Below are 18648 nucleotides of genomic sequence, written 5' to 3' on the forward strand. Positions count from 1 at the left end.
ATGGTGTTGAGGCTTGTAATCGGCCTACGGTTGTTTGGATCCTGAGGGTCCAGGTTTGGTTTCTTGAGTAGAGGTTTGACAATGCCTTGTTTGAGGATGCTGGGAAAAATCCCTTCGTGGAATGATCGGTTTATGAGGTGGGTTATGGTTGGAGCCACGATGTCGGAGCATTCTTTCAGTAGTTTTGTGGGGATGATGTCAATAGGTGAGGTACTGTCACGCAGTTTATTAATGATGTTTTTTGCGGTGTCTACGGTAATTGGGGATAGTGAAAATTTTGGCGGTTGCGGTATGTTGGTGCGGACATCCTCTTTATGTTTTTGCTGGCTGAGGTTGGATGTTTTCTTCTGACAAATTGTTTCCCTGATGGTTTTGACTTTATCGATGAAAAAATCCGACAGTTTGTCACAGTAATCCTGGGATTCGCTTTCTGGGGGTTCTAGGCACACCGGATTCATTGATTGATTAACCAGTTTAAACAGTTCCCGTGGTTGGTTTGCGGCCGTTGAGATTGTATATGAGAAGTGGTCCTTTTTGGCTTTGAAGATTGCTTTCCGATAATTCTCTGTCAGACCTTTGTAGTTAAATAGGTTTTCCTCGGTGGGATTTCTTCTCCATGTTCTTTCCGCTCTTCTGCGTTCTTGCTTTAGTACGGAGAGGGAGCTATTAAACCATCCAGCATTTTTCTTCCTGATGAGAGCCCTGCGTTTTGGTGCTACCGAGTCTGCTGATTGCAGTAATGCCTTGTTCAGGGAGTTGAGTGTTTCCTCCGTAGAGTGGTTTAAGGTTATTGTAGATATTTTTTTGGACAGAGTGGTTTTGAAGGCTTCGGAGTACAGTTTTTTATGCGATCTGGTCCAGTGCGTTGTTACAGGTTTCCGTTTTGCGTTGGTGATGTTGGTAGCGATTTTGAATTTGATGGCGTGGTGATCCGTCCATGGCAGAGTTATGTTGTCGAGTATGTTGACGTCGATGTTCTGTTTGAAAATGAGGTCCAGGGTGTGTCCTGACCCATGCGTGGGAGTCTTTATCAGTTGCTGTAGACCCAGTTCTTCTAGTTGATTGATGCAGGCAGTCGCGATGGGGTCTTTAGGCTCGTTTGCCCAAAGGTTGAAATCTCCGAGTGCCGGGAATTTTTTGAATTTTAGGGTGTGCATTGCAAAGGATTCCGTGAGGGGAGAAAGAAGATTGGACTTTGGTCCCGGTGGTCTGTAGCACAGTAGAATATGAGTGGTGTCATGGGGTGTTGGTTGAAAATGTAGCGTCAGGGTTTCCATAAAAGACACTGGGTTCTGAGCTGATGGTTTAGTGAGATCAAGGTGACCTTTAAAGATCACTGCTAGGCCTCCTCCTTTTTTCCCTATCCGGTGTTCGGTTATGATCCTGTAGTTTTCCGGCACCAATTCGGTGAGGATGGTGTTGCAGTCAGAGGTTAACCAGCTTTCGGTGATGAAGAGGCAGTCTACATTGTTCTCGATGATGAAGTCGTGTACTTCCAGTCTATGTTTGACTGCAGACCTGGCGTTAATCAAGACGCAATCTAATTGTAGTGGTCGAGTAGATGTCTTCCTGTGGTTGGGAGCTGGTTGTCGTCCGGTTTTTAATAGTTGTTCTCTTTGAAGTATTTTTTGTATGGAAGATGGCAATGTGGTGTTGATGTTCCTTAGTCTGTGCAGAACTTCAGCTGAGTATTTGAAGTAGCACATGGTTTGTGGATGCTGTTGATGGTACTATGGGCCTAAGATGATGATCCTGATCAGGGTATTGATCCTGAGGTGGGGCTAGGTATCAGACTTGCCGCCGTGCTTGAGGCTATTAGCGCGCAAGTTGATCAGGGGATGCCTATATGGATGCGGAAGGAGTTGTTGTATTCGGTTGCTGGCTGTATTCGGTTGCTGGCTGTTCCAGCTGCCTTTACTTAAGGTTGAGGTCTCCGCTTAGAAAAGAAGTCTGGCTGTGATCTGGAATAGTTGTCCTAGGATAGCGTAAAAAATGGAAAGGAGGCCGGAGGTAGGGGTATGCTAACCTATGGTTGTTCCAGAGGAAGGCGAAAAACCCCCTGACAGTAGCAGCCAAATGCACCAGTGGGGCAAAAATTCCTTCCTGACCCCCGTAGGCGGTCGGACGGAGTCCCTGGAACAATCACTGGGGGGGGGGGGGGGAGTGGAGGTGCGAGCTTACCTGGCTGCGGTTGTCCCCTTTAAACACTCTGGTTCCGGTGAATCTGGCTTGCTGTCAGCCTGATGTTTCTGGAAAGCTGTCTGGTTGCCCCTTGCAGTGGGATCTTTAAAATGGAGGGGAGGATGGAGGTTAGAGACTCCTGTCTTAACTCCTGTTTTCAACTCCTGGTTATTAACTCTCCACTTGTGTTCAGAAAATCCACATGCAAGCCACAATCAGGGAGCAAGCTCAAGGGGGAGTTTGTATAACTACCTTTATACACCTGTGAACAATTAACCCCTCCCCTATTTTGGCAGGAAGAAAGAGGGGAAAAAAAAATGCTGCTTAAAAAGTGTCAGAAAAAAAGGTCTTTTAAAAACTGCTAGCAAATGTATCAAATAAAGGAGGGGAGAAAATAAAACACCCCCAAAAACAACACTTGCAAGCAGAAGCAGTCAAGCAGAAGCAGTCAAAGCACAACTCCAGGTTATTAACTCTCCACTTAGTTCAAAAAATCCACTTGTGTTCAGAAAATCCACATGCAAGCCACAATCAGGGAGCAAGCTATTTGATCACCTCTGCGGTTTTTTTTTTGTGCTATAAACAAAAAGACAAAAGATAGCTTAGGACAAGTCCTTTATTAAAGGATAAAAAAATAAAAATGTCCCGCAATGAAAATCCATGCCACCCAACGGACCAAAAAAGAAAAAAAAAAAGCCGCAACAGTTACGCCTTAAAAAATTAAGCGCACACCTGGACTTAAAGTGTATGTAAACTCTAAACATACATTTTTCATATATGCCCTCTTTTGGTCTGTTGAATATTCCATTGGAAGTGTTTTATTATATTTGTTGCTGTTAACTTCTGGATCATTATCATTTAGCATTATTCCCTGCTATCTCCATGGACTACAAAACACATACCCCTGTTATGGAGAGGAGAGGGAGGTGTTATCTAGTCCTAATATACTCCTATATGGCAGTATTATCAAGTGAAAATATATTAAAAAAACAAAACAGAAAACAAATGCAGCTCCCATATCTGAAGCTGCAATACTACCAGTTTTTGTTTAAGGAGATTACATTACACTAATGCCGCGTACACACGAGCGGATTGTATGGCGTGTTAAGTCCGTCATACAATCCGACGGACAGTCCGTCGTACTTTCCACTGAACGAACTTGACCACACACGGATGACGTGTACAGCACGTACGACGGGACTAGAAATAGGAAGTCCAAGACACAGCAAAGCACCTTTCCGCCGTGTAAATCCTTTCTGGGCATGCGCCATTCTTAGTCCGTCGAACTAGCATACTGACGACCGTATTGTCCGCTGAAACCAAAGTACGACGGACAGAATTTTGAAAAAACCGAAATACTTAGTACTCCGGACTGCACGCTGAAAAAGTCCGCTGAAGCCCACACACGAGCGGATTGTCCGCTGAAATGTGTTTCGACGGACTAAGTACGCCATACAATCCGCCCGTGTGTACGCGGCATTAAGCACCACGCACACAAGTTTTACACACTAGGTTTACCAAAACCATGTAGTACAAGGGCCTGCCTGATTGCATACAAATTGAAACTCCTAAGGTAAATCTGAAGTAAAAACTCATTAGAAAAACTGATAGTGTGTATGGGGCATAATACTTTAGTTTTCTGGAGGACTGTTTATAAATGACACTGTAGAAAACATGCAGGGGTGACCAGTGCACCTTTTGAACTGCTCGTATTGAGCTATTGTTAGCCCCTGTACACACGGTCGGAGATTTCCACAACCAAATCCGTCGGATTTTGTCCGTCAGATTTAGTCTGACGGATTGTGTCCGAAACTGTTGCATACACACGGTCGGACTAAGTTGTCGAAAAATCCGATCTTTCAGAACGTGATGACGTAATTTCGTTACGATGGGACTAGATTCAGGCTAGTAGCCAATAGCTTTGATGTAGGAATTTGATCTGTGCATGCGTGGCACTTGGTCCGATCAAAATTCTGTACACATGATCGGATTACGTTCGACCGGCCCAGTTGGTCGGGAAATATTTCCAACATGTTGAAAAATTGGGTCCGACGGAGATTCGGATGGAATCAGTCCGATGCATACCACACACAGTCGGATTATCTGATGACACGGTCCGATAAGACGCATTCCGACGGATTCTATGACCGTGTGTACGCGGCATTAGACAGTGCAGATCACAGACAAAATGCACAGAGGCAGCAATAAAGTAAACCTGTCCTACTTGAACAAAGTACAGGTTCACGAAAATACATTGTATCTATATTGCTTGCACATACCAACATCTTTATCATACTCTTCAAGAAATATACATGTACAAACACTTCCATATTAACTTTATGACTTAGTTAAAAAATAATTTTTTATAATCTTTAAAAAAAAAAATTTTAGTAACTTATTTTTACTGGTACAGCATTACAGGGAGGTGAATTTCTCCCGGGACCAGCTGCTGGAGTACTTCTAGCTGCTTAGTAAAGACAAGTGATTAAATCCCCCACCCCCCAACTATTTCCTCCAACAGTACCTTTAAGTTTTGTGTTGTAAGTGGAGGGAACAGTGTCAACATTCATAAGGACCAGAGATAGGCCAATGAGAAAGCTGGTGCCTTGGATGCCTGCTGTGCCCTATGTATGTGCCTAAGTGGCCTTTTGTTTGATCTTTCTCTGCCAAAGTGGCTTTATCTCTTATTATTATTAATATACAGGATTTATGTAGCGCCAACATTTTTTGCAGCGCTTTACAACATGAAGGCAGATAGTACAGTTACAATACAATTCAATACAGGAGGATTTAGAGGGCCCTGCTTGTTAGAGCTTACAACTGAGAAGGGAGGGTCAAATGATACAAAAGGTGATAACTGTGGGGGGTGAGGTGAAGGCGAAAAGGAAAATACAGCAGTTGGGGGGGGGGGGCAGGATAGGCTTCTCTGAAGAGGAAGGTTTTCAGGGATCGTCTAAAAGCTAACAGAGTAGGAGATAATCGGACAGATTGAGGTAAGGAGTTCCATTGGATGGGAGAGGCTCTGGAAAAGTCCTGGAGCCGAGCATGGGAGGAGGTGACGAGGGAGCAGGAGGTCTTGGGAGGAATGAGGAGAACAATTAGGTTGGTATTTTGAAACTTGGCTAGTGATGTAGCTAGGAGCTGAGTTGTGAATGGCTTTGTAATTTGTTGTTAGTATTTTGAATCTAATTTGTTGGGTAAGCGTAAATCAATGGATAGATTGGCACAGAGGAGTAGCAGACACAGAGCGATTGGTAAGGTGGATGAGTCTTGCAGCAGCATTCATGACGGACTGAAGGGGGGATGGCCTATCTAAAAAGTAAACCAATGAGAAGGGGGTTGCTGTAGTCGAGGCTAGAGATGACAGGGAGTGAATTAAGAGCTTTGTGGTGTCATTGGTTGGAAAGGGGCGTATTTTGGAGATGTTGTGGAGGTTGAGGTGGACAGTGAACGGACATGGGGCTTAACCTCCCTGGCAGTTTTCCAGAGTGTGGCACGGGGTTAAATTTCAGTACCATTAGCGGCAACCTCGAGCCTCGGGATTGCATTGCAGGATCCTGGTGCAGTGTACTTACCTTGTCCCCAGAATCCTGCGATGTCCCCCTGTTGTGTCTGCGGGCTCTGTCCTCTGCCTGATGCCTCTGTGTGCGCAGCAACACACAGGGAGAGGAGCCCAGTGGCAAATTCAAAAAAAAATTGAAAATTCATAACATGCAGTTTTATATTATATATACTGTTTTTTCTGCCTGGAAAAACTTGAGATTGTCCATAGAAACTAAAATGTGTCCCTTTACATCAAAAGTGGTTTTAGACAAGCTAGAAAGCATTGATAGTAACTTAGAACACTTGCAGATTTGAGCGATAGTGAATCGTGGGGAAATAAATGTTATTATTATTATATTAAATTTTTTTATAATAATTTATAGTTATTTATTATATTATAATTTATGATTTTGTGTTTCAAACTTTATCATACCCAGGATGTCTACTAGACTCTTGTTTGGACAGATTTAAGTGTGTTATTGCTAAGATTTACAGGCCTAGAATATAAAATTTCAATGCAAAACAATTGTACCGCTTTGAGATGCAAAAATATGACATAATCATACCGCCAGGGAGGCTACAGGATAGATCAGAGTCCAGGATTACGCCTAGAACCATGGCTTGCGGGGATGGGCTGATAGTCGTGTCATTGATTTTGACAGAAAGATCAGGGTAAGGGGCACGTGGGGGAGGAAAAATTATAAATTCAGTTTTGGATAGATTGAGTTTGAGGAAGTGGTGTGACATCCAGACTGATATATCTATATATAATTTCCTAGACACGCTAATGGATAATTCAGAGGGCAATATTTAATGAAGATTTTATTTTCTTTACTTATCCCAGTGAACTTGTGTTTACTTCTGTTCAGCTGTAACTAAATTTAACAATTTGACTTCTTTGAGCGAAACAAGTAAATCAATCATGTCCCTGCCTTCCTCCTCCATGGAAAAAAAAGATATTATGACATGACAGGCTGGACAATGTTTAGCATCTAAGAATGCAGTCAGAAACATAATCTCGGAAACATAATAATGTTATTGTGACAGAAGGACTTCTTTGATCCAACTATTTGATACACAATATGAACACGTTGAACATGAAAGGTTTTATCAGGAATTCTTGATTTCAATCTACACAATATAGTAATGGCTTTAAGGATCTGTTTAGGCCCCTAGTGTCTCACTACTAGCAACATGACTTTTGCATGTGTGACAGGGCTGATTTGTAAAATATAATTAAACTCCCTCCAAAACTTGGAGAGAACAAAGGATTTTTAATACTTTTCTTTGTTCCCATTGGGGAGGTTTACTCTCTAAATTTGTCCAGGTGACAACTGTGAAGTCACAGTCACCAGGAATGTAGAAGCAATAAAAATATTTTTTAGAGTCTCTGGCTGCTTATATGTCCCGGTTGTGTGCCTTTTAGGGACACTTTCCCTAATATGTTCCAGTATCTTTTTTACAGAGGCAAGAAATGAAAGTCTTCATGACCCAAAAAGTACCTGCCGGAGGTATTAAGAAGTAAAAAAATAAAAATAAAGTCTTAAGTTTCTCTTTAATTGCATTTGTTGCTGTAACATATCCCTGATATATAAATTCTTGAGATCCCCATTGGGAATGTAGTATTTAAATAGCTGACTGTGGGGAAACAAGTCATCAGTTCACCATCATTGCTCATTTTCCCACCAAAAAGATGACAATAATCAAAAAGCACATTCATTGGTGGTACCTATGCTAAATTGCAACACATTAGGAATTTCCATTCTTCAGTGGGGAATGAAAGCGTTGGTAACATTTCTGTTAGTTTTATTATGGGTAATGTTACTGCTGTCATGCCTGACCCACTTCCTGAAAATTAAAATAATGGTGGTGGAACCTTTGCATTTTCTGTTTATTCCTTGGAAAAATCACAGTGCTTGCTGTGGCTCATTCCCCTTTTGCTTAGATGAGATCCTACAAATGAGGGCTAAAGCCCCCATATCTGTCACTGGGTACTTTTACAACTTGTCAAAATGTGCGATGTGAATGGCTGGGGAGTGTAGGTGAATTAGAGAAGGCAAATGTTTCTAAATGTTCCTGCCCCTAATAAACATGTGTATTAGTCTGTATTCAAGCTGTGTTAATGGCAATAATACTTGTTTTTGAAATATGCCATTGAACAAAGATTCCCACGTGTTTTTAACGATGAACAAATAATTAAAAGCAGACCATTAATCAAAAGCAGGTTAACTAGAAAATGATCTCTCATACCAGAAGAGCTTGTACATTTATGTGCACTGCAAACTCCTCTAGAGTTCAAGCTTGTCCCAAGTAAAGAATAGGGTATTGGCCAAAAAATATAACCCAATCTGGAACCTTTCCATCTGAGAAAGGTCTGATGTATCATTCCTATTCTGCTGTACCCCATAAACATTCCAGCTGTGAACATGCTTGCTCAATTTTGGAGTATCAGATATCAGCCTTCCAATATCCATGTTGGACAACTCATATAAGAATATTTCAATTTTCTTATGAGCCCAGTTTTTACCTTCTTTGTTATCCTTTAAAAAACATTTTTTTGCAGACCAGAGCAATTCCAGCTGAGTACGGGCATACCCCACTTTTAAGTACGCAATGGGGTTTATTTACTAAAGCTGGACAGTGCAAAATCAGGCTCACTTCTGCATAGAAACCAATAAGCTTCTAACTCCAGCTTCTTCAATTAAGCTTTGGTAATAAAACCTGGAAGCTCATTGGTTTCTATGCAGAAGTGAGCCTGATTTTGCACTTTCCAGCTTTAGAAAATAAATCCCATTGTGTGGGGTATGCCTGTATAAAATAAAAATGCATAAGGACAGGTAAACTTTCGATGTCATGTAACAAAATTCAATCGCAAAAGTATGAAGATAGACATAAAAAAAAAATAGAAAAGCAGACAGAGATAAGGCTCCATTCCCTAACAACTAGAACAGTTGTTATCAATGACAACCAATGGGTACTGCAAAAAATAAAAATGTAAATCACTATTTACCCTGCATCAAATTCAGTATTCTCTAATATGCTGACTGTGAAATAACTGCTTTTCTCTAGAAAGTTTTTCTCTAGTAACACTAAACCTTTTTAGTTCCTTCTTTTTTAATTTAAATTCAGGAAGTCCTAACATACATATAATGTATTGTCTGTTTCCTTAAAAAAATCTTCTTCCCTGTCTCCCTGGCCAATCCCCAGTTCCCGAGCCACACTCTGTACCAGAGGTAGCTCTCTAATTAAGCAAATTAGGCAGTCGCCTAAGGCCTTGCATTCACAGGGGCCTCGCGACCGCCTAATTTGCCTAATTGAAGAGCCACCCCTTCTGACAACAATGCCGCTGCAGTGGCGCTGTGCTCCGGCAAGACAGGGCCAGGGCTGTGTCTTGGGAGGAGGCAGGGCCAGCACTGTGTTGTCGGGGGGAGGAGAAGAGGAGGAGACTCATTTCAGCAGCCAGAGCAAAATACAAAATAAATTTTCGGAGACGCAGACGCCCCCCTGTCAGCCCTCACTGGAATACTGCGTTGAGTGATCCCCGCACAACCGGAGGAGGCATCTGGCGTCTGACTGGTAAGCAGAGGGGAAGATGAGGGTCTTGCCGGGGCGGAAGGCTCTCTAGGGCTGTATGGAGCTGATGGAATGGGAGGTAGGAGAGAAGAGCTGGAGAGGTGTCCGGGCCACCCTTCTCTGGGGCTGTCAATCAAGGAGGGGGGATCCATGGGCCCCAGCTGCAGGGAGAGGCACAGCTACCATGCCCCAAACCCTTTCTGCAGCCAGCGACCACTAGCATGAGAGAGATACAGGCTCCCCATCCCTGCTCCTCCAGCATCCCTCAGCCGCAGTCACTGGCCTTTATATCCACCCCTGCCCCATCCCCCCACTCCCTGCATCCTGGTTCTCAGTGCCACAGTCTGGGCAGCTCAGTCCTGTGCCAGTGCCCCAGTGTGCCAACCTGTGATTGACAGGCCCTGCCCTTACCCCCACCTATGCAGGGCTCCATTGCGGGGTCAGGAGATGCCAGCCCAGTCTAGTGCTGATCCTCAGCCATGGTGGGCCGGGTGCTTTGCATCCTGCACTGGCACTGCCTGCTGATTGGCTTCTCCGCTGTTACCTCCCTCACTGACAGCAGCACTGAGATCGAGAGCACTGACACCAGCACTGAGATAGAGAGACACCAGCATTGAGATAGAGAGCACTGACACCAGCATTGACACAGAGAGCACTGACACCAGCACCGAGATAGTGAGCACTGACACAGGCACTGATATAGAGAGCACTGACACCAACACCGAGATAGAGAACACTGACACCAGCACTGCTATAGAGAGCACTAACACCAGCATTGAGATAGAGAGCACTGACACCAGCATTAAAATAGAGAACACTAAGATAGCACTGACACCAGCACTGAGTTAGAGAAAACTGACACCAGCACTGGGATAGAGGACACGGACACCAGCATTGAGAGATAGAGCATTTAGATAGATAGCACTGACACCAGCACTGAGATAGAGAACACTGACACCAGCATTGAGATAGAGAGCACTTAGATAGATAGCACTGACACCAGAACTGTGATAGAGAACACTGACACCAGCACTGAGATAGAGATTGAGAACACTGACACCAGCACTGAGATAGAGAACACTGACACCAGCACTGAGATAGAGAACACTGACACCAGCATTGAGATAGGGAGCACTTAGATAGATAGCACTGACAACAGCACTGTGATAGAGGACACTGATACCAGCACTGAGATAGAGATTGTGAACACTGACACCAGCACTGAGATAGAGAACACTGACACCAACACTGAGATAGATAACACTGACACCAGCACTGAGATAGAGAAAACAGACACTAGCACAGAGATAGAGAGCACTGACACCAGCACCGAGATAGAGAACATTGACACCAGCACTGAGATAGAGAGCACTGACACCAGCACCGAGATAGAGAACATTGACACCAGCACCAAGATAGAGAACATTGACACCAGCACTGAGATAGAGGATATGGACACCAGCACTTTAAAACTCTTAATATATGCAATTTATACGGTTATTTTTTTTAATCGCTTGAATTATTTTTCACATTATGAGTGTGAGTGGGGCCTCATGTCTAGGTTTTGCCTCACAAAGCCTAAAGCTGCCTCTGTCTGTACCTTCCTGTTTTTTAGGTGTCTTCCTTGCATAGTCAGCTGCAAAGGAGACACCCATGCATGTGCACTTCCAGCAAAGGCTGTGTGTGTCCACTAAAGCAGGCAGCACCTAGCAAGCCTTGCTAGTCCTCCCTCACCCAAGCTGGCAGCAAAGGGGAAACCCATGCATGCACACTCCCAGCCAGGGCTGTTTGTGTCCATTGAAGAACACAGTGCTTAGCAAGCCATGCTCTTGCTCCCTTCTTTGATCTTCTGACAGACAGATGCAAAGCCAATCGCACCTTTGCACTCACCTACCCTGGAACCAGGAAACAGGTAAGGGGATTGGGGGAGGGGCTGTTGTAATTATAATGGAGCAATTTTACCTTAACAACTTCAGCCCTGGAATGATTTGCCCCCTTAAAGCGGGAGTCCACCGGGACTCCGCGTTTTATTTTTTTTTTTAAAGCCAGCAGCTACAAATACTGCAGCTGCTGACTTTTAAAATAGTGACACTTACCTGTCCAGCGCGCCCGCGATGTCGGCACCCGAAGCCGATCGCTAGGCCGTCTGTCGGGTCCTGCCGCCGCCATCTTGGTTATGGGAATCAGGAAATGGAGCCTTTCGGCTTCATTTCCCGGTTCCCTACTGCGCATGCGCGAATTGCGCTGCGCAATAAGGACGCTCCCCGCTGCCTCTGGGAGCTGTGTGTTTCCCAGCAGGCAGCGGGGCACTTGCGGGAAGGGGCGGGCACTTGCGGAAAGGGGCGTAAGTTACGCCCCTTTCCGCAGAGAGCTGTCCCGGAAGTGGGTGCAGTTACCTGGATTATCCAGGTAACTGCACCCCCCTCCCCCCTGAAAGGTGCCGATTGTGGCACCGGAGGGGGGGAGGGTTCCGATGAGCGGAAGGTCCACTTTAGGGTGGACCTCCGCTTTAATGACCAGGCCAGTTTTTGCAATACAGTGCGTCACTTTAACTGACAATTGTGTGGGTCCTTATTTTCCCCCAATTAAAGCTTTCTTTTGGTGGTATTTGATCACCTGTGTGTTTTTTGTTTTTTTGTTTTTGTGCTATAAACAAACAAAGAGCAACAATTTTGAAAAAAGAAACAATATTTTTAACTTTTTTGCTATAATACATATCCAAAAAAATATATAAAATAATGATTTTATTCATCAGTTTAGGTCGATATATATTCTTCCACATATTTTTGGTAAAAAAAAATAAAAAATTGTAATAGGCGTATATTGATTGGTTTGCGCAAAAGTTATCGCATCTACGAACTAGCATAGATTTAGGGACTTTTTAATTGTTTTTACTAGTAATGACAGCAATCTGCGATTTTTTGTGGGACATTGTAGCAGACAAATCTGACCCCAAATTACACTTTTTGTTTTCAATCTCTTTATATTAGTTTTTCTAATATTTATGCAAATACATACATGTAAAGCATACAATTGCATATCACTCTATATATCCAATTTGAAATTATTCATATCTTATTAATTTTATTTTTAGCTTTCCATTTCCATTTCTATTTCTATCTCCTATCTATATTTCTACCCATATATTCTTTCATTCATACCTTTTTCATTCTCATACATATTTCAACAACACTTTTACAAAATCCTACAAGGCAAAAAAAAAAAGGGGGGGAGGGGGAAAGGAAGGATACAATCCCATCTAGAAATATCGTTTGATAGATATTAAGGTCTGAAATGTTTCCCATTGTTGCCATGTTTTTACGTTTAAATTATTTAATCTCTCCTCAAAATTATACATTTGCTCCATTGATTGCATTTCATTCATCTCAGAAACCCATTCTATGATTATTGGACTTTTTGCTTTTCTCCAATTTTGAGCTATTATTTTTTGCTGTGATCATATGGTGAAGGAAATCCGCTCCAATAGCTTTCATTGATCCAGGAAAAATTGATAATATGACTGACAATTGTGCGGTCATGCAATGCTGTACTCAAACAAAATTGACATCTTTTTTTCCTCACAAATAGAGCTTTCTTTTGGTCATATTTGATCAACTCTGCACTTTTTATTTTTGCTCTATAAACAAAGAGCGACAATTTTGAAAATAAAAAACTATTTTTTTTGCTATAATACATATCCAAAAAAAAAAAAAAAATTATATATATATATATATATATATATATATATATATATATATATATATATATATATATATATATATATAACACAATTTATTCATTAGATTAGGCCGATATATATTCTTCTACATATTTTTGGTAACAAAAAAAATTGCAATAGGCGTATATTGATTGGTTTGCACAAAGTTATCGCGGCTACAAACTATGGGATAGATTTAGGGACTTTTATTTATTTTTTGTTGTTTTTACTGGTAATGGTGGCAATCTGCGATTTTTAGCAGGACTGTGACATTGCAGCAGACAAATATGACCCCAAATGACACTTTTTGGGGACCAGTGACATTATTACATTGATCAGTGCAATACAAATGCACTGATAAATGTAAAAATGACACTGGCAAGGAAGGGGTTAACACTAGGGGGCGATCAAGGGGTTAAGAGTGTTCCCTAGGTGTGTTCTAACTGTAGAGGGGGATTTGCTTACTGGGACATGACACAGATCACTGTTCCAGATCACTGGGAACAGTAGAGCTCTGACATGTCCCCTGTCAGAACGGGGATCCGCCTTGTTTACACTGGCAGATCCCTGTTCTGCTTTTGTACTAGGCAAACACAGGTCGCCAGTGGACATCAAGTCCGCCTGACCCACAGGAACGCTCTTGCAGCGTGCAGCAGGTGCAAGAGTGCGCCGGTGGCGGCACGAGCCTGCCCACAACTGCGCTTGCATGAGCCACCCTACAGGTGGGGCGATTCGCGCAGCGCTGCCGACCTGCTGCAGTATATCTGCGTGAGCTGGTCATCAAGTGGTTATTGCTTTAAATGCATTAAGCTAAAAAAAAAAAAAACACGGAGGCTTATTTTAAACCTGTGGTTGCATCATAAACTTATCGTGATAAAGGCAAGCTGAAAAAGATATAAATCATCCCTTAACATCATTGGTTGTGTGAACCAAAAATATATACACCAGACTGAAAAAGTCAAATTCTTTTAATAAATCGTCCTTCCCCTGTCTGCCTATAATTGCTATTAATAATTGATAGTTTTTAGTTATAGCTTTTTAGCACCCAAAGGTCTACCAATATAGTTGGATAAAGTAATCTTACTCAATTTGCCATTCCATATAGAGCAATAAGGGTTTATTCAGAAATCACTGATGATGGGAAGTGAAGCTCTGCACATAATGGGGGTTATTTACTAAAACTGGGGAGTGCAAAATCAGGTGCAGCTCTGCATAGAAACCATTTATCTTCCAGGTTTTATTGCCAAAGTTTATTTGAACAAGCTGAAGTTAGAAGCTGATTGGCTACAATGCACAGCTGCGCCAGATTTTGCACTCTCTAGTTTTAGTAAATCAACCCCATTGTGTAAATGGGGGGTATTGTTCTGTTTCACTTTAGTCAATGATAATATTTAGATATCCTGCATAAAGCATTTTTAGTGTCCTTTGCATACAGTAGAGTGCAATGATAGGATCTTCCTAGGACACTGATCGTTGTGCCCAAAGCGCACTTTGAAAAGCGTAGGTTTTTATGACCTCCATTTTTCAGCTCAGACATAGTGATGGAACTTTGAGTGGGAAACTCCTTTACTGGGTATGTGGGCTTCAAACCGGCTTAAGAGTGATATCACATTGAAAATAAAGTCATTCGGCTTAAACTTCAATGTGTTCCTCTAACTGCTCTCAAAAAAGCTATCAAGGGAAGGTTGACATGGATGACCCCAAACATTAGTATAACTTCCCAATTAAAAAGGAGTTCACTTTGCTTTAACTGGAAAACGCATTTGCTGAAAAACGTATACAGGAAATTCTAATGTAAATTTTTTTCGTTCTTTCATACATTGAATATAATTCACAAGGCTTTAAAAATAAAACATAATAATAGGAGATGGTCAACCCACCAAATTTAGATCTAGATGGAAAGTTTGCTGAAATCCATATCAGCAGAAAAGTTACACCAACATTTTGAGGGAACGGCAACCCTGTTTATCAATGTGACAAGCAGAGCTTTTAAAATGAACCTGTCGTGAGTAAAATACAGAAGCTACCACTGTCGACCTCCTTCTGAAAATGCTAATTGCTTGGCTTACATGCTGACTTTCAGGGGTTCAATCATTTCTGAGTCACCAACCTAGAACAGGTATGCATATGGTGAAAGTAGGGTAAAAGTCGCAAGTGCTTATTTGCATACTTGTTCAGGGCCGCTGACTCAAGGTATTGACAAAAGTAAATAAGCAAGAATGCCAGACATTTAGCATTTTTACAGGGAGAGGTCAGGTGTGATTGGCTTTTTGCTTTCTCGATGATAGGCTTCTTTGTCAGAAAAAAACATAGTAAACCGATAGTAGGTTATGAAGAAAAATTGAGCATGTAGGGCTTGAAGTCCTATAATAATCCAATGGAAATGTATAGCTGTGTAGCCTATTAACTAATAGTGCCAAATAGTCAAGTGTTATTTGCAACATTTAAAAAGTATATGACTTAATAATTAAGTAGTAAATACATACAGGGGCAATTAAAATCGCACTGCTGGTCACAAAAAAAGCCCCATCATGCAGGAAGATTTTTCTTTTTCCTTACGATCCATGCAGGAAAAAATGCCGCACAATAACATATTGGGGGTTATTTCCGAAAGGCAAATCCACTTTGCACTACAAGTGCACTTGGAAGTGCGGTCGCTGTAAAAATCCAAGGGGGACATGCAAGGAAAAAAAAAAACAGCATTTTAGCTTGCAAACGATTGGATGATAAAATCAGCAGAGCTTCCCCTCATTTCAGATCTACGGTACCCCTCAAATTTACAGCGACTGCACTTCCAAGTGCACTTGTAGTCCAAAGTGAACTTGTCTTTCGTAAATAACCCCCATTGTGATACTAAACATGATCTAAGCACTATTTGGGTCACGCAAAATACACCGTAAAAGGTTTTAAACAATTACATTTATAACTATCATAAGTATTAAATCCAAGAGGTCAGATATACTAGACTACTTAGTTTCCTCTATAAACTTATACACATGTATGAGCTTCTTAGGAAGTATAAAGGACCTTAGCATTGCTTGCATAGTCTTCCTATGCCATATAAAATCAAAAGAATTGTATGGCTCTTCAAAAAGCAATAAGAAACACGAATGCTCGCAAATTACAGTGGTCCACATCAACCAATCAAGATTCTTATTTTGTTTGTGAGACTAAACTGACTTTTCAAAGCTGATCAAAGAGCAGCCGGTATGGGTACCTGCACGTAAATGCTCAAAGGCCATATAATAGGTCAGTTTTGAATAGGGATAGCTCATAATTACCAAAACGTTCAAATAATAAAAATGAAAATAAAAAATGTAGGTCCTGCCCATTATACCAAAAACATATATCACTAGTAGGTTGAAGGTGATAGAAAATTGACTTTGACCAGGATATGGTTTCTGGGAAGCAGTGGATCTAATAATTATCACCTAACATGGCAGTCCCAGATGTGGGAGGGGACTTCCTTTCTTTATTTCCCAGGGATAAGGCCTGCTTTTGAATATCAGCAAAAATAAAAAATAAATACTTTTACTATATGCACCATATATTTCTTATAAGTTTACAGATCTTTAACAAAAAAAAGGTGCAGCTCTATGAAACAGCAATATAAATACAAATGAATTAACAGAGAAGTCTATGACAGCATAGGTTACTCATATCCAAAAAGGCGTAAAGTTCACACAACAGCAAAACTGTAAAATCAGCACTGCCAACTCATGTAACAGATGCCAAAAAAAAGAAGAAATGAGGTTGGCACTCACCTTGATATGTGTGGATCTGGGTAGTATGGCAAAGCTGTACAAGATTCAAAATTCATTTTCTTCTGCTTCTTTTGGTTTAAAGACAGAAATAAATATCTAGTAGAGATGTACATGAAGATATTAGGTTTAGTGGCATCTGCTAGGAGTGATAAAAGTTTTTGACATTTGTCAATAGGCGGGCCTTGTCACTGCATCAGCCAATGAAATCCTTCTAGTGACAGAGGAATTGATTCTCACCAACTGGACAGCCTTATGTATTTATTTGTTTTGCTTGGTGTCTGAACCAGTCTTGGCACACACATCACTTTCAAAGCTAAGGAGATTGTTGTGGAGGAACTATGTAAACTGCTTGTTCATTGGTCAATTGATGGATGACTTGGAGGCTTAATTTCAGGAGTTCAATCCGTTAATTAGTTTGCACTATATGACTGGTCTTCCTGCACTGCTGAGTCTGTGAATTCTAGCTGCAGCCCTATCTGATTTAGAAGTCACTAGTATGCTAATACGTTCAACGGGGGAATTTTTCTGTGTCCTTTAATACCCATCAACCGTTTGCTGTGGTCACAGTTTCAGTGCAGGAAGCAAAATGCAGGGAAATTCCTTCACATTAAAGAAATTATGCGTGTCTCCCCAACAATGATGTGTACTATAGACCGCAGTGATCTTTTTTAGTTCTTTTTTTTTTTTTATTGTGAAGAAATAATATATTCTTAATGGCTCTTCAAGTATTGATTTATCTGTAATTAAAAAAAAAAAAGTATTTTATCAATGGCATAAATTTAAAAAAAAAATATTCTGAAATGCAAAAATGCCACTTACATGTGTTGGATGGCAGGTCGGTTCTGAACTCCTGACACTTGGCATGTTTCTGAATTTGTAGTTGTACATCTACTGAGAGGCAATAAGCTACAGTGATTATGCACTGTGTGGCTTCTCTAACTCGGTTCCTACACAAACTCCCACCCAAACAGCATTCTGTAAGCCGATCTGGGTTTTGTGGTTTTGGAGAATGAAAGGAAATATGAATCAGGTTCTAATTTAAAATAGATTCCTAGAAGAAAAAAATAGGATCAGTGTATCTATGCAATTGAACTGTTACCTCCCTATAATAAGGCACTGACCCAGGGGCTTCACACCTACCGTGTACCTGCATGATGACACCATCAGCACATGCCATAGTCATGAAACATGTTAGAGTACTGCAAATCATTTATGTCGTGTACAGTGCGCCTTGTGGAAATTCCTTCACTCCGCTGTCCATGTGCCAGAGTGGTCAGAATGCTATTTAAAACTTGACATTCTCCACCCACAGACAGCTTGATAGTCCTGAACATCTGTGAATTGTGAATCCTATAAACTTGAAGTTTTGAGCAGCCGCCAGCTAAAATACTTTGGATGACAATATGGGTAGACTGCAAGACAATATGGGGTGCACACAAAGGAGATCCATTTCAAAATTAATTATAGAATCAGTAATTGATTTCAGAACTCTTGGACACAACCTTCAATCATGCATGGAAGGTAATGCATATTTTTTTTCTACTGTATATGAGAGTGCTTGTCCTTGTTTGTATTTATTATACTGCTGATCTGCCAATAATTTGTGATTTTTATCCATTCGACACCAAACACTAATTTCATTCATTCTGAACGACAGATCCTTGAAGCAATATTAAAAGCAATAAAAAAATTATATATATATATATATATATATATATATATATATATATATATATATATATATATATATATATATATATATATATATATATAATTTATATATATAATTTATATATATATATATATATATATATATATATATATATATATATATATATATATATATACATATTATATAATTTTTAATAA

The 18648-nt window shown here is 40.9% G+C and overlaps 1 protein-coding gene across 5 annotated transcripts in view; it reads right to left on the reverse strand.

The window, feature by feature from the left end:
• The window catches only part of TP63 (tumor protein p63), a 225888-nt gene extending 208853 nt beyond the window's left edge, over positions 1–17035 (reverse strand). For 2 of the 5 annotated variants that reach the window (XM_077487551.1, XM_077487549.1), the window contains exon 1: positions 16780–16931. In XM_077487551.1, the coding sequence (XP_077343677.1) occupies positions 16780–16892 (113 nt within the window). In that variant the 5' untranslated portion in view covers positions 16893–16931. Of the gene's footprint in view, positions 1–16779 lie in introns of all 5 variants that reach the window. The other 3 variants (XM_077487550.1, XM_077487552.1, XM_077487554.1) reach the window with 3 other exon arrangements.
• Positions 17036–18648: the final 1613 nt, after the last annotated feature.

The sequence above is a fragment of the Lithobates pipiens genome, unplaced genomic scaffold (assembly GCF_037356315.1).
Source record: "Lithobates pipiens isolate NorthernLeopardFrog02 unplaced genomic scaffold, aLitPip1_a1.2 Scaffold_18, whole genome shotgun sequence".
NCBI lineage: Eukaryota > Metazoa > Chordata > Amphibia > Anura > Ranidae > Lithobates > Lithobates pipiens.